At 42.7% G+C, this 15,938-nt stretch overlaps 1 protein-coding gene across 7 annotated transcripts in view; it reads left to right on the forward strand.

The window, feature by feature from the left end:
- trpm7 (transient receptor potential cation channel, subfamily M, member 7) overlaps nt 1-15,938 on the forward strand; it is a 37,438-nt gene that overhangs the window by 6,494 nt on the left and 15,006 nt on the right. For 4 of the 7 annotated variants that reach the window (XM_083999250.1, XM_083999252.1, XM_083999251.1 and 1 more), the window contains exons 2-19: nt 2,422-2,501; nt 4,028-4,066; nt 4,858-5,065; nt 5,323-5,536; nt 6,781-6,905; nt 7,032-7,203; nt 8,339-8,513; nt 9,982-10,105; nt 10,435-10,507; nt 11,757-11,857; nt 12,297-12,431; nt 12,537-12,590; nt 12,683-12,823; nt 13,071-13,205; nt 13,293-13,574; nt 13,684-13,908; nt 14,225-14,380; nt 14,824-14,967. In XM_083999250.1, the coding sequence (XP_083855376.1) occupies nt 2,422-2,501; nt 4,028-4,066; nt 4,858-5,065; nt 5,323-5,536; nt 6,781-6,905; nt 7,032-7,203; nt 8,339-8,513; nt 9,982-10,105; nt 10,435-10,507; nt 11,757-11,857; nt 12,297-12,431; nt 12,537-12,590; nt 12,683-12,823; nt 13,071-13,205; nt 13,293-13,574; nt 13,684-13,908; nt 14,225-14,380; nt 14,824-14,967 (2,583 nt within the window). Of the gene's footprint in view, nt 1-373; nt 1,325-2,421; nt 2,502-4,027; nt 4,067-4,857; nt 5,066-5,322; nt 5,537-6,780; nt 6,906-7,031; nt 7,204-8,338; nt 8,514-9,981; nt 10,106-10,434; nt 10,508-11,756; nt 11,858-12,296; nt 12,432-12,536; nt 12,591-12,682; nt 12,824-13,070; nt 13,206-13,292; nt 13,575-13,683; nt 13,909-14,224; nt 14,381-14,823; nt 14,968-15,938 lie in introns of those variants that run through there. The other 3 variants (XM_083999255.1, XM_083999256.1, XM_083999254.1) reach the window with 3 other exon arrangements.

Raw genomic sequence — 15,938 nt, forward strand, 5'->3', positions numbered from 1 at the left:
CAGAGGACAGAGCTATGTCAGATTTCCCCATGTTCCTGTCTTTCATCATAAGCTAAGATAACAACTCCTAAAATGACAAAGCCTAAGATTTATTCATTCATTTTTGTTTTTGAACGTCTTACTTGCGTACCTCTGAATTAGTGGATTTAAGGATTACTCTCAAGCACTCACTTTGGTTTTAATCTCAAAAAAGGTGGTTTTGATAATTGAGGGTTTGTCTACACTGTGTGATTAACTGTTCAGGGCAAAGTTCAGCCAAAACATAAATCCATATTGAAAGGGATGATGATCCCCACCGTGGAGACGATAATTTACACCTACTAAAAGCATCACCCTCATATGATCCTCTGCCAGGTCTCCGATGGTAGCCTACATTAAACTTTCTGACATACAGTGTAAAATAAAATGAAAGGTAGAAATCAGGATGCAAATGGAGGGCAATGTAGGAGTGTGTCTGAGAGAAATATCTCCATGCTAAGATTTAAGATGTTTGACCTTGATGACTTGTTAAATGATGATGTCGGTCACTGTTCCGCAGCGAAGTGTGTGAATAGGAAATATCAATCAAAACTGCTTGTGACACGTGGACACACCTGATGTAAATATTTTTCCATGCAGTAGAGCAAAGTGTGATCATCCAAACCACTGCCTTGCACAAATATATGTGAACACATGTTGTGGATTGCACATGGGAAAAGAGCTTTAATGTGGCCAGTCTATAGTTTTGTTGTTGTCATTTAATCAAGGCGTCTGTTGGTCCACTCCTTTTATTTTTAAACTAATGGTTTCAAAATAAAGGAGGCCTCCTGAAGTGTGACTGTAGGCTCAAAAAGTAGATTTTGGAGGGGTTTTGTGCACACTGCATGGATCACAGTATGTGGTGTGTCTTCAGTAGACAACTAGGTATATATCATTGAAGCCTCTGCCCATCCACTAATCCTCTCCCACACCTCCGCCTCCCTCGTCTCTTTCTCTCCAGCCCGAGTATAATATCTAGTTTGTCTCAGACACATTCATCTGCCCCCTGAGTAGCTTCTTACAGATTAACAGTGGATGGAGTTTGGAGGCTGCAACCTCTCACTGATCGCTCAGCTTTTAACTCGGGCCGGATCTGTATGGTAACAGCATCGCTGTAGACTTTGAGACCCGTATGGAAATTGCACGTAGATCTTTGGAGACACGGAGACGCAGTGATCTCTGACCGATGATCCAGCGCTCGAGGGAGGCTGCGGTGACTGAGGTTTGTCCAGGAGATGCATGAAGGAGCCTTGGTATGTTCCTGTACAAAGCCCTTAAACACAGAGATGAAGAGGAGGACATCCAGGTATGCAAACTTTGAGGCTTGGTCCCATAGGTTGAGCTGTTGGATGATGACACATATGTTGAAATGTTTCCGTTAAAAACTGTTGTTTGGTGTCGATGTGTGGAACCAGTAGCACCAAGGATGGGATGGTGACGAGTGACGACAAAGATTTAATTCTAGATACTGATTTAATTCCTCACATGGGACTTTTGCAGGGCAGAGAACTAACCTTGGTTCACATTCACAACTATCAAGACCGTCCCTGTTCCTTCACACTCTCTCTCATGCTCAGCTAGCTCTAGCACAGGAGCCTGAGCTGCTGCCTGTCTGCTTCCCATCGTTTCCAGCCCTGGTTGTTGTTACACTGTTGTTTGAGTTTGAGGAATAATTGAAAGTCTTTGGTGCAAAGCAGGTGACGGCGTTTGAATGTTTCCCTCTTTGTGCTGGGGCGGATTAATGTTGTTAATCACTTGCGGGTCCCTCTGAGCTGCGCTGGGGGAACAATGAGGAATGGGGCATTAATTGCAAATTCCTGTGACATAAATCCATGGTTGGATAAAATGGTGACATAGAATCCGATTATTTTATTGTTTTATAACATTTATGGACACCTGTAGCCGATGTGCTTTCTGAAATGTACCTGCCCTCATTTCAAATGTCGAGTTTTATTTTGTTTTAAATTATCAAGACTTGTAATCCCTTTGATTTTCATATACTAAAATCTGGATTAAGGAGGCACAAGCTCCCCCTTTTCCTTTGATGATGTTTCTTTCCTTTCGAGAAAGTTGTTCCAGAATCCAGACTGAGGTCAAATGTACCCATACCTCTGAATATTGACCCTTTGGTCTTTTCGTTTTATTTGTCTTTTTGAGACTACAGTGGCTTTAATATTAGTCTTGTTAGTACAAACACTGAACTACTGTACACAGGAGCATTGTTTATACCATCCAGGGAATCTTGGCTCAGCACAATAAATGACCTCTGTGTACGATAATGTGCTTTGCAAATGAATTTTGCCTTTGCCTTGCTGGCAGCATATATATATTAAAAGTAAAAACAAATATGAGGAACATCAGGTGGTGTCCACTACTCACAGTTGTTTTTCTCTTTGTTCACAGTCCCAGAAACCCTGGATAGAAAGCACTTTCACCAAGAGGGAATGTGTGTACATACTTCCAGTGTCAAAGGACCCCCACAGGTATGTGCTTCGATGGACCGTAGTGTGCCTTGTGGTGAGAGCCATGGAAACGGGGTAATTGTATGGTGTGTGTGTGTGTGTGTGTGTTAAAGTAGGCTCAAACCCTAACCACTACTCTGCAAAGAGTAAATGAGTCTGTTTCTGCATAATCCTAATGTTTATGTCTGTCACTATAATTACAGCGTTAAATGAGAGGGAACACTATTGAGATGAACCTGTGTGTCATATCGTCTTCTAGGAATTCTTCTTTTCTGGGAATGTCCAATTAATTTCTGATATTAACTGATGATGCATACCCAATCATTTTTCCATCACAAGTTTTCTCCTTGTCATTCTGTTTGTGCACATGAAGAACTGATGTGGACGGTCTTTCTTTTGTCAGATGAGGCAGGATATTCCTGCAGTCTGACTGGAATCTTACAGAGCAGTGTTAAAACTGTACAGAGGCCTTCTTATTGGCTTTGCATGAAGGCCAGTCATTCACAATGAGACATCTTTGCATGAGAAGAATACATAAAAAGTAAAAGATACAGCAGGTCAAATAGCAAGTATGTTCCCACATGTAAATTTGAATATTGTTTTGCCTTTGTGTTTTGAGGCGGTTCTTTGTTTAGTAACACACTTTCAACAAGTTGCGTTCCTTCTTTTAAACTCACAATGATACGAGTTGACTCTTTTTCCTTTGTTTTCTTTTACATCAATTATTTGCCATTGGCTTTTCTCCACTAACCACAGAATGTGCTGCTGCTCGTAGATGATTCAGAGATGTTGGTGAACACAGGTCTGCATGTCACTGTGATCAAAGTGAGAGTCCACTTTGCCAGGTTTCATAACCTCACTCTGGGTTAAAGGTCCCTCTAACTGGGCTGCTCGTCCAGCCAACATAACCTTCTTCCTCAAGACACTTTGTCTCCCAAGAATTTGTTTACCAAAAACTCCTCACCAGGCGAGATCAGACCATCAAAAATGTCTTTGTCGTTGTGTTGTGTTGTGTTGTGTTGTGTTGTGTTGTGTTGTGTTGTGTTGTGTTGTGTTGTGTTGTGTTGTGTTGTGTGTTGACAATATGCTTCACGTCTATACTGAGGTGGATAAAGTGTGCATGTAGAATGATTTGAATGATTTTATATATTTTTATATGTGTGTGTGTGTGTGTGTGTCTGTAGACATAAACCGTACAGAACCATAAAGCAGTTAAATTAGCAAAAGAAGTGTTGTTTTTGTATTGTCTATTATTTTTTGTGAGCAGTGGTGAGGTTTGGTCATGGTAAACACTGCAGACATTTAAAAAGAAAGGAATATTCACCCAAAAAATCAAACGTTGGCTTAAGATAAGGCTGTGGTTCTTTGCTACAGAACTGTCCGCCTCATTTTCCAATTTCTCCAAAAGATAAATACCTGAAATTATACCAAAATACAATTGTCAAGAAAATATACTTCGTTACTATCCACTCCTGCATTAAGTGGTCTTGCATGATTTTTGAATTTTGATTAGTGATTGAATATGTTGGTGTAAAATTCTTTTGCAGATGCCTTCCAGGATGCCAGATTTGCCAGCAGCTGGTCCGGTAAGTGTTAGTTTGGTCTTTTGTGTTACTCATCATTTTCTGTTACTTGAAAGAATTTACCAGGGAAAATCCATGCAAACTTGTTACCCCAAAAAAACCCTGCAGGCAAATTTTTTAATGTGTAATTTCACCGAACAGTAGCCCCCCCCTCAGGAAACGATTAACTTCCAGGCTTTGTGAGTCAGGATGCACGTTCTCCCATCAGGCAATGAGTTGAGTGAACAAAAAGCATAGGCTGGTATGATAATGATATTAAGTCAAGTTTAAATACAGTCTAAAGTCTGTCAAATCTTAATGTTGGTTTGCTGTTATGAATTGAATGAACTCTATTACTACACTTAAAAAACGGTGTACCATCGGATTCCCTGGGTCACCCTATGACATGTTACCATTTTCTCACTTCCCCTTGAACAATGTCCATTTTTTACTGAAGTTGGAAAAGATGATCTTCAGACCAACACCAAGTTAAATCATGTATTTTTAAAACATTTAATATTTTTAATCGGAATTGGCAGCAAAGTCGCCAAATGGCAAGGGGTCTTAACTCCCAGCCCCCTCGGGAGGTAACTCAGAAAATCGGGTGAACTTTGATCTCTAGAGGGTGCTACAATAAGAAAAGCTAAATGTTTACCTTACAACTGTTGACCATGCTGCTGGCATTCTCATTGATGCAGTGGCCACTTTTTAGATTGTTTTTGTTTTAAATCAAGACTTGAGTCATGGCTGAAAACAAATAGAAATGAAAGTGTGTTATTCTTCTACTAATAAAAATGGTTGTGTTCACCCTCCAGATGCTGCTGTGGGCGGCTGGTGCGGCAGCATGTTGGCTTCACAGCCAGCTTGGCCACAAAATACTCGGACGTGAAGTTGGGTGAAAACCCCAACGTGTCCATGCCCGAGCTGGAGGAGTGGTCGGTGGAAAAACACACAGAGGCGAGCCCCACTGACGCCTACGGTGTCATCAACTTCCAGGGAGGGTCTCACTCGTACAGAGCCAAGGTAGGAGGGCAAATTCTTCCTGTTGGAGGGCATGTTTTTCATGCAACAACAAAGCGTATGTGTCAAAGCTGTAGAAAAATGATCCAACGCAGTGACACAAAGCGTTTCTTTTGGGTTTAGGCCTCGTTTTGAGCTTGATTTGACAAAATGATGATTAAAATTAATACATTACAATACATTACACCCTTTGTGTATTGTGAACGTATCTATGTGTTAACTTGGACATGCTTCACCCCATCTCTTCCAAACATGGGCAGTATGTGCGTTTGTCCCACGACTCGCGGCCCGAGAGCATCCTGCGGCTGATGTTGAAGGAATGGCATATGGAGCTTCCCAAGATCCTCATCTCTGTCCATGGAGGAGTGCAAAACTTTGAGCTGCACCCACGCATCAAGCAGGTGGTGGGCAAGGGCCTCATCAAAGCTGCAGTCACCACCGGGGCCTGGATCCTCACCGGGGGCGTCAACACAGGTATGCAGTCAAAGACCTGCTTTTCTTTCTTTCTCTCTTTTTTTCTGTTGCAATTACTTATTATTATTGTTTTAAGAGGGTTCCAGGGAAAGTCATACAATTTCTTGGTCAAGGAAATATGTGGTGATTTAACGATTTCTTTATGGGACTATGCCAGAATATATTTACCAATTTTAAAATTTGTCGTTTGAAGGCGGTTTCAGTTGTTTCCTAACACCAAGCTCGACAGTAATGAAAATCAGACTGCTAATTGCGAAACACCTCATGGGACTGAGCTTTCACTCCCTCATGTTTAGCATGCTTCAAATTTTTCAGGTATTAAGCTGTCAGGTCATTGTGAGATCAGTTCTGTGCATGTCAGACTGTGCCACCTTTAGGAAAGGAGAACAATGGCTGCAGCTAGCATTACCTCCTTTGATGCTTATTGCTTCCTTGTTTGAACCAAAAATCTTCATCAGATTAGAAATGTATAAATATCAGAGTCATCTGAATGTGCGATGTCCCTAGTAACAGGTACTGAGCATAATGAAAACCCACCCTGAATAAAAGATAAATGGTACTGACAACTGAAGGGATGTGGAAGCCAAATAACTTTTGTCTGCTCCTTTTTAATGATATTAATTGAGGATTGGTCTAAAAGAAGTCACATACACACACACACACACAGTTCACAAACAAACAGCTACCATCAGTGCGATGCGCTGATGAAGCACAAGTTGTAATGCCGGGCTTTAAGCATGTCATTTGGTTGTGTGTGGTGGCCGAGGTGTGTCTGCAGCCACAGCGCAGCGTTAAGATGATGTGGTCTGATCATAGTGTTTAAATCATTACTCACAGGGTCAATTACCCAGACCAGTGATTACTGTAATGCCTCTCTGGCACCATGGCCAGCTGGGATGGTCCTCTGGCTCACACATTATTGCTGAATCCAGGAGACCCATTAGCTGAGGATTGTGGTTCACAATCATCTTCAGGACTAATGCACTTGTTGTGGAATTGGCTCATAAGTGGCTTTTTCATGGTCACTGGTATTTTGACCATTTCTTTTCTCATGCATAGTAAATTCAATCCAGAATGTCTGGTGCCCTTTTGCAGGTCGTAGACTTATATCAAAGTATAAAAACAGTTGCATGTGAAGAATCACTCCTAATATTAAAGAGGTGGTAAATGTGAGTGTGGGTAATGCTACTAAAAATGTTTTAGCATAAAAAGTATATTCATTCATTTCTGCATCCTCCCCAAAGGTGTGGCGAAGCATGTGGGTGATGCTCTCAAAGAGCACTGTTCCAGATCATCAAAGAAAATTTGCACTATAGGAATTTCATCCTGGGGCGTCATTGAAAACAGGAACGACCTCATCGGCAGAGATGTAAGACACACTGTTTACAATTTCTTTTCATTTGTTGTTGTTGTTTTGTTTTTTTTCTTCTAAAGTCCTAATTTCTGTCTTTCTTTTTTCTCCCAACCTCCATGCCTGCTGTTATCCACACCACAGATCATTGCTCCATATCAGACACTACTGAACCCTCTCAGCAAACTTAATGTTCTCAACAATCTGCATTCCCATTTCCTCCTGGTGGACGATGGGACGGTGGGCAAGTACGGCGCTGAAGTGAAGCTGCGGCGGGAACTAGAGAAGCACGTCAACCTCCAAAGAATACATGCACGTAAGCAAACAGCCCAAACAAGTGTTTTCTCAATACAGCGATTCCTGTTTCTTCCAGAGAAATATGTGGGAATTCTTTGGGAATAGTAAGAGCAGATCTTAAACTCACAGCGCCCTACAACTAATCTTCCAATCATGCATTCATTGTAATTTTGTCACTTAAGTTCCCTCCACAGGTGTTTTCATTTGACCACTATTCAGACTTAAAGCAGAAGTAAGTGATATATTTGTGTTAATATAAGTCTTAAATAGTTATATCTTCCGACAGCAATCACTTACATAGAGTGTTTGGTCTGAAACACGGGTCTGTCAGTCCCTCTGCTCTGCTCTGAGCCGAGGAGAAAACATTTCTCGTATCCTACAGTTTTTATCCAATGAGGAGAGAGAACGGCATGCAGGGCTGTGTGTGCAGCCAAGGGTCGCCGTGAATGTGGTGACGTAGGGACGAGGACTGTTATGGTGCGTTCAAGGCAACTCGTAACTTGTGTTTTTCCAACCTGTGAAGTGGTACCAGTTCGATCTGGTACGAGTTCACGGGTCGGAAGTTACGAGTGGCCGTTATAGTGACTTTCACAGGTAAAACAGGTCGGAAAAACACGAGTGGGTTGCCTGGAACGCTACAAAGTCGTAAGTTGTGACTTGAAGCTGTAATTTACGGTTTCAAAAGCCTGCCTGGAACGCAGCATTAGCCAAAACGACCGGATCGCTTACTTCTGCTTTAAATATGAAGGCAGTTTAAATGTGATGACATTAAAACTGGTAAACAAGGACAACAGTAATTAATTAATTCCTGAGCATTACCTACTACCTCGATTTTTTTTATCCAATCCAGATATCCACCAAATAAATCAAACTGCTAACCCTTCCTCCACAGATTTTAAAGTACTCATAGAAATCAAAATGAGTATTTTATTAAGGTATTTCACTGGTAATAGAAATACTTTCAGACATATCTTAACCCTTAAATGAAATCAATATAAGGGTCAGTTTGTTACCAGCCTGTATGTTCCACGTAAAGACAAAGAGCTCGCCTTACAAACTGAACCCTCACAAGAGTCGAGCGAGATCTGAGCTGAAGGGAAGTGACGCCACACGAAGCCAAAGTCGAAGCTGACTTTTTGTTTTCCTTCCTGCAGGTATTGGTCAGGGCGTTCCTGTTGTGGCTCTGATCTTGGAGGGGGGTCCCAACGTGATCCTGACTGTGCTAGATTACCTCCAGGAGAGCCCTCCCGTCCCAGTGGTGGTGTGCGAGGGGACTGGCCGTGCTGCTGACATACTGGCCTATGTCCACAAGCAGACCGAGGAGGGAGGGTGGGTACAAACACACACACAGAGGACAAACACAGAGGACAGAGCTGGGTGGTGGTGGGGGGAGAAAATAAAGGCTGGTGTGCCAAAGTTAAATCTTTTCAAACACTGTTTTAGTCCGGTGATAGAAAAAGAGGGATGAATAGAGAAAGAGTAGTTGTATCCCACAGAGAACAGAAGAAGGTTTCAGCAGGTGTGTAATCATATATTTAAATATGTGGTTAAATATAGTTTGTAAGTTGTGCTATAGCTACAGAGTCAATATTTGCATCAGCAGCTGTATGCTGACCAATGTCATGACTCTGAGCATTAGAAAGATTGTGGAAAACAACAAAACTCTCTTGTTTTGCTTTCTATTAGGGTTATAACCCTAACCCCCCATTATATATTTAAGCAATATATCACGACAGGCCGTGGTATATGCTCATTATACCACGGCTAAGGGGCGTTGTTCGGCCTGACGCGAAGCCTCACTGTCAAAAAATAGTCCCACCTCTCCAGACGTTAGCTCCAAATTAGCTCTGCAGCTCGTCTTTTCCTCCGCATTTTTTCAGGTGAAAGTCACTGCTCAGTCCCCTCTACCATAGTTAACCCTCCCCGGAGGTGAAAGTCAACCTTAAACATGTGAATTCAACTACTTTAGTCCGTTTTTTAACATCGTAAAAACATCAGCTGTCTTTTGCTACGGACTGCAACAATCCGTTGTCATGGATACATGACAACAACTTCCATTCATACCTGTCGTGATATATTGCTTTTTTATAAAACGGAAAGGTGAAATCCGGCAATCTGATTGGCTGTTAACCGTGGTATATTGAGCATATACCACGGCTACTATTCTAAAACCTTATCACAGCGTAAGTTATCACTCCGCCTCAGGCACGTATGACTGGTATGAATGGCCCTAATCATCAGTCTCCCATACCAAGTCCTTGCAGTAGTGGCACTGCTCAATCAACATATTATAACCTCTTTTATTGTAACATAACAATGGCTGAAGCTCTTGTCAAGACTGGTAGGTAGAAATCTGTCACAAATATAATCATATATACATTTTTTAAAGTTTTTTCTGTGGCTCTGATCTGTTTCCGTCCAAAAAGATTGTCTACCGACCCAGCCGCAGCCCAGTCTGTTTAGGAAAGGAATGAAAATAGTCGGGCTTGTGACATGGAGCACTTTAAAGTAATCTGCTGGCAGGATTAATTAAATGAAATTAGCAAATGCTGCTGCAAAATATTATTAGACTGTCAAACAACTAGAGCCTGTAGTGGAAAAAAGACCTTTACTGTGCTTCTGCTGCTGCTTCTGCTGCTGCTGCTGCTGCTGCTGCTCTCTAAGATCCAAACCAAGACATAAGTTCCTCTGGTTCTCTTGCCCTAAAGTCGATATGATTGAATAAAACCTTGAAAGTTTTATAGCTGTGTGTGTGTTTGAGCAGTAGTAACCATGTTATGTTGTAACTCTTCCACAGTGGTCTTCCTGATGGAGTGGAGACTGACATTATCGCAACCATCAAGAAAACCTTCAACTTCAGCCAGAGCGATGCCATCCATCTCTTTCAGACTCTGATGGAGTGCATGAAGAGCAAAGAACTGGTAAATCCCCACTCGTCAACCGTAGCTCCACTATCATCTGCCGTTTTTCTTTGATTTTAATTACTTCCATTTTACTGATGGTGAGAAGCAGCAAAAACATAAACTTGCTAAACAAATGAATCTTTCAGTGAAATTCCTAAAAACCAAACACAAGAGAAATAAATAAATGAACCGGTTTAAACTCTGCTACGAGGACAGTCTCTGACACATCGCTCTCACCAGCTGATGCTTCTGCTCTTAGTTTTCATAAACCGATGTATCACATGTCGCAAACTGTTCAAACATGTGGATAACGTCTGTGGGAACATATCTCCTCTCTTGAAAAATAGATCACTGTGTTTCACATCAGCTCCGAGGAGCACCAGGACATTGATGTGGCCATCCTGAGGGCTTTACTCCAAGGTTGGTAAACGAACATATGAACATCCCCAAACACCCCCCACCAAACCCAACCCAGCCTCTTTTTAATGTAAGGGAAAAGAGAGTAAAAGTTCACATACGGTTGATTTAGTCTATTCATATACTCAGATTGTTGGCACTGGGAGATGAAGATTTCATGACTTTGTGATGTTTTCCCTTCTGATATCGAATATGCTTTGAGAACAGTTCTCCCCTCTGTGTGCCCTCCTCTCTCTGTTCCTGAGGAGATCGTGTTGCTCACATTCACAGGGCCTCCTTCTTCCAAAACTGTCTCTGTGTTAGAGGGGGGAGGAAAGGGCACATAGCGATTTCTCATTTCAAGTACAGGACATTTTTTATTTATTTATTTTTCACCTGACAGATGGGTGTTGCAGCAAATACTCTGCAGAGCTGCTCCTTCCCTCTCTCCTTCCAGTTAATTTAGACGCAAGCCAGGAATTTGTAAGCGAGGGCGGCTGATCAATGATCCAGAGGAACAGGTTCAGACGTTCAAAAAGACAAAGTGAATACCATGAGTGAAATGCCCACTCAGGCAAATATTTGTCGGCTTAAGGGGCATTCATCACGGTGAAAGAGTAATTCATCCTCCAAAGGACCCTGGGGCACAAAAGCTTTCAAGCCTTTTAAAGTATATTGAGTGCTGCGCAGAGAGTTTTCCATTTTCTACTGATACAATTCATTTAGCACGTCGGATATTAAATGGGAGGGTGGAAGGATAACTGGAGATGGTGTCGTTACTGTTAAAAGGAGAACGTACAGTACGATACATCCTGTTTTTCAAGTGCAGATGAGATTTTTTATCAGGACTCAGTGTTACTGTATGTGGCGAAATCACTTTACTGATTTCCAATAAAGTTGCCCCTGAGGTTCCTGTTTGACATCCACTCAATCAATTCTGTGTGAAGGGAATCTGGTCATTTGATTCCAATGGATCCTGGAGGACAATAAGGCAGATTACTGGGGAAGAGAGCAGTAGACTGAACAGGGATTTACTTTGTGGTCTAATCCGCTCTGTTGCTGTATTAGTGTGTAATTGACTGTATTACTGCCCTGGCCCTGCTCTACCAACCCCCTCTAATCCTGCTAGCTGGCTAACAGGAAATACACAGTTAATAAGGCTTGGCTTGCCTGGGAATTAATATCTGTTTCTACGTGTGTGTGTGTCTGTGTGTGTGTGTGTGTGTGTGTGTGTCTGTGTGTGTTTACACATCACTGTACCTGTGCATTTCAGACACAAACGCATCTGCCTTCGATCAGCTGGTCCTGACTCTGGCCTGGGACCGTGTAGACATTGCCAAGAATCATGTGTTTGTGTACGGACAGCAGCTCCTGGTACGTTTTTGTGCCTGTGTGTGTGTGTGTGTGTGTGTGTGTGTCAGACACAGCTTTCAAGGATGTTTGCTTTGTCCAGCTTTAGTTACAAACCTTTGGACTTGCCCAAAATGACCCCAGAGTCTCTGCACGACCACAGTCTTCAGTCTGCAGAGCCGGGGGACTGGACTCAGGCAGGCTGCCATGAGCTGCTTGTCTTGACTGTAACATGAACCCTGTCACAATTGTCTTCGTGCGCTGCCCTCGGCGCTTATGTTTATTTTTAAACTTGGAGGCTCTCGGCTCTTGGGTGAATGAGAGCACGGATGATATTTATTTATATATATTTTTGTAACTTTCTGTATATTTGGTCTTCTTTTTCATTGTGTTTGTTTAATAAATAATGATTTGCTTTCAAAATATACTTCATAAGAGCGTGTTTATCTCTGTTTGTGTGTAGGTGAGCTCTCTGGAGCAAGCGATGCTGGATGCACTTGTAATGGACAGGGTGGATTTTGTCAAGTTACTCATAGAAAACGGTGTGAGCATGCACCGTTTCCTGACAATCAATCGGCTGGAGGAGCTCTACAACATGGTACCAGCATAAAATATTAAATATACGGTACATGTATAGATTTACTGTATATTTGGTTATTGTTCATGCTGTAAAGTCTTTTCTTTGTGTCTTCCTCCATTGTAGAAACAATCCCCCAACAACCCAACTCTGCTCCACCTGATTAGAGATGTTAAACAGGTAAACCCAGTCAACCCAACTCACATCATTTTGTTTCTAACGGTAACCAGTCTCTTCACACTCATTCACTTATTTTTGTTTCCCTCCGACAGAGTCATCTGCCTCCAAACTATAAAATCACTCTGATTGACGTGGGTCTGGTGATCGAGTACCTGATGGGCGGGACTTACAGGTGCAACTACACCAGGAAACGCTTTCGAATAATTTACAACAATCTCCATGGCAACAGCAGGGTGAGTGAGTGGTGGTGTCTTTGTAGCCATGCTGAATATGTCTTTTTACTGCCATGCACTGTAGTTGATTATTATAATATATATTATAATATTATATTATTATATTATTATTTTTTAAAGAATAAATAAGTTCAATACGGTAACACTGCAGGCGTTGTGGTTGTCACGTCAGACCTTTTTAAATGTATTGTGAATTTTAATAATAAAAGCCAGAGGAAAAACGAAGATGCTCTCATGTCCTGCACAGAGATCTGGGCGCCACGCGGCAGGTCCTGGTTCTCATTTGAGAAAAAGTCACGAGTCTTTCAGCATGCAGGCTGACAAGAAGGAGAAGACACGGCACAACCACTTCATCAAGACGGCACAGCCCTACAAACCCAAGGTAAAAAGAAACTGGAGTGTCCCAACGTCTAGAAGTAAATCTGTCTCTGCATGGGGAAATCATGTAAACCCTTTGCTCTCCTCCAAGCTCGAGTCTTCCATGGAGCAGAACAAAAAGAGGAGCAAAGAGGAGATTGTGGACATAGACGACCCAGAGACGCGGCGGTTTCCCTACCCCTTCAACGAGCTCCTGGTGTGGGCTGTGTTGATGAAGAGGCAGAAGATGGCCCTGTTCTTCTGGCAGCACGGTGAGGAGAACATGGCCAAGGCCTTGGTGGCCTGTAAACTCTGCAGGTCGATGGGCTACGAGGCAAAGAAGAGCGACGTGGTGGACGACACGTCGGAGGAGCTCAAGGAGTATTCAAAGCAAGTTTTTTTTTTTCCTTTTGCTTCCATACTACATGTCAGATCAGCTCATGTGTCATTCAGAAAAATAAATGTAGGCGCTTTGCTGATCCAAGTCTGTGTCTTTCAGTGAGTTCGGGACGCTGGCAGTGGACCTGCTGGAGCAGTCGTTCAGGCAGGACGAGACCATGGCCATGAAGCTCCTCACCTACGAGCTGAAGAACTGGAGCAACTCCACCTGCTTGAAGCTGGCCGTCTCCTCCCACCTCCGGCCCTTTGTGGCCCATACGTGCACCCAGATGCTGCTGTCCGACATGTGGATGGGACGACTGAACATGCGCAAGAACTCCTGGTACAAGGTTCATGTTCCATTTCGATTTTTATTTTTTGCTAACAAGGGGAAACTTGGGGGTAAAGTCGGCCCGTGGAGTAGTCGCCATCATTGTTCACAAAGCGCAAAATATATTATTGTAACTGGTGTAAACTCTCCGTAGTGACCGACCGTACACTGGATGTGTCGTGTCATCACTGTAGTTTTCATGTTCAGGTTTTGACTTCTTCAGTAAAGACACATGGGATTCATTAGTATATTATTGTAATTCAGCAGATTCGCTTGACAAATATTGCAGCATCCGCCCACATGAGTGTATTTGTGTTGTGTGTATTGTTGTCTAGGTGATTCTGAGCATCTTGGTGCCTCCTGCCATCCTACTGTTGGAGTACAAATCCAAGGCTGAGATGGCTCACATCCCCCAGAGCCAGGATGACCACCAGATGACCATGGAGGACAGCGAACACAACTTTCAGAACATAGTGGAAGACATTCAGATGGTTAGATATACGTAGTGCCTTCAAACATTTCTTAACTTTCACTTTTCCTGTTACTTTTTTTTAACCCATCTTTTACTGAAACCTTAAAAATATATTATCCTTCCACCTACAAAGAAGTTTGTTAGTCCACAAACATAATAAATCCTTGAATCAACAAATGTCTTGAAGATTATGAACGATTGTGTCATTTATTACAGTTGAATTACTGCTAAATAGTTAAAGAGCTGTGAACAGGCTGTTTTTCTGTTAAGGAGTAGGAAGCTGTTCACACAGTTTGCCAATGATTACCTTGAACTTTTGGCCTTAAATCTCTTTTTTTTTGTTTCGTTTCAACTGTCACTTATTTGCTAACTGTCTTCCTCCGTCTCTTTCTCTGATCATTTTCTGCACATTGTATTCTGCTGGTGACTCATTTGGGCCTCTTTAACCCCTCTGCGATGCAGGATGTGTTCAAGGAGGCCAGATCCCAGGACCATGTTGAGGCAAAAAATGACATGGAGACACACATTCGCTCCAGGAAGCTGCCTTTAACCAGGAAAATCTATGCCTTCTACCACGCTCCCATCGTCAAGTTCTGGTCCAACACGGTATGGAGATCAGATAGATGAGTGTCTACTGTGTGTGTCCTCTATGCATTTCACTACGATACATTTTCTGGTGGTGGGTAAATGGAGCCACAAAGGGGAGTATGCTTATGTCCAATCTGGTCAACCTGCAAAGAATTGAAGTTTACGAGGAAGTTTGCTGAACAGCTGACCTACTGTAGTCTCCACCACGAATCCTGATTTACTGCAGCCGTGGTTTCGCGGTTGATCAAAACTTTTATCTTTTAGCTTCATTTGCAAATGAGGTCTCAGACGCCACCCCGATGTCACTGAATCAGACTTCATCTAGCTGTGGTTGTCTGTGAACACCACAAACAGGAGAGAGCACAAGGTGCTGCCTTATCAGACACCCACATAAACTGGCTCCATACTAAGAATAGAAACACAGTCTCTCACTCACAGTGTATTGGCACTGAATGTGTGGTCAGATATCCCACTACAGGAAAGCTCAGGGAACACGATCACACAATATTTACCAATCCACAGCAGAGCAGCGATGACGCCTTTTGATTTCTTGTGAGATTGTATATTTGTTCTCATTCGTGGGTAGAATCTGAATTTCCCCCACTGAGTCTAAAGCCGTGCAGTCGGTTACAGTCTCCTTTCTAGTGCCTTGGAATAGGCTATGTTTATTTATACACACAAGCCTGGGGCTGGTTCTCAGGAACCTGGGAGCTGCTCAGGTTTGTGTTCGCTGCCCTTGACAGGGCTGTTTTTCAGGACGGAGAGGTGCTGATAACATCACTGCAGCCGCTGCTCTATGGGCTATAGCCTGAGCCCGAGCTTATCTACATCTCTGCTACCTGCTTCCATCCTGATTTCACCATGTCACTGTCGAACTGCAGCAATGACTGACCCATCAAACACGAGTGTTAATGGCTGATTTTCCAATGGTTCACACCTAGCATGTCAAGCTCCAGCAATTGTTTTTAATGGTTGACCTAATCCAAGTT

Source organism: Trachurus trachurus (assembly GCF_905171665.1).
Source record: "Trachurus trachurus genome assembly, chromosome: 3".
NCBI lineage: Eukaryota > Metazoa > Chordata > Actinopteri > Carangiformes > Carangidae > Trachurus > Trachurus trachurus.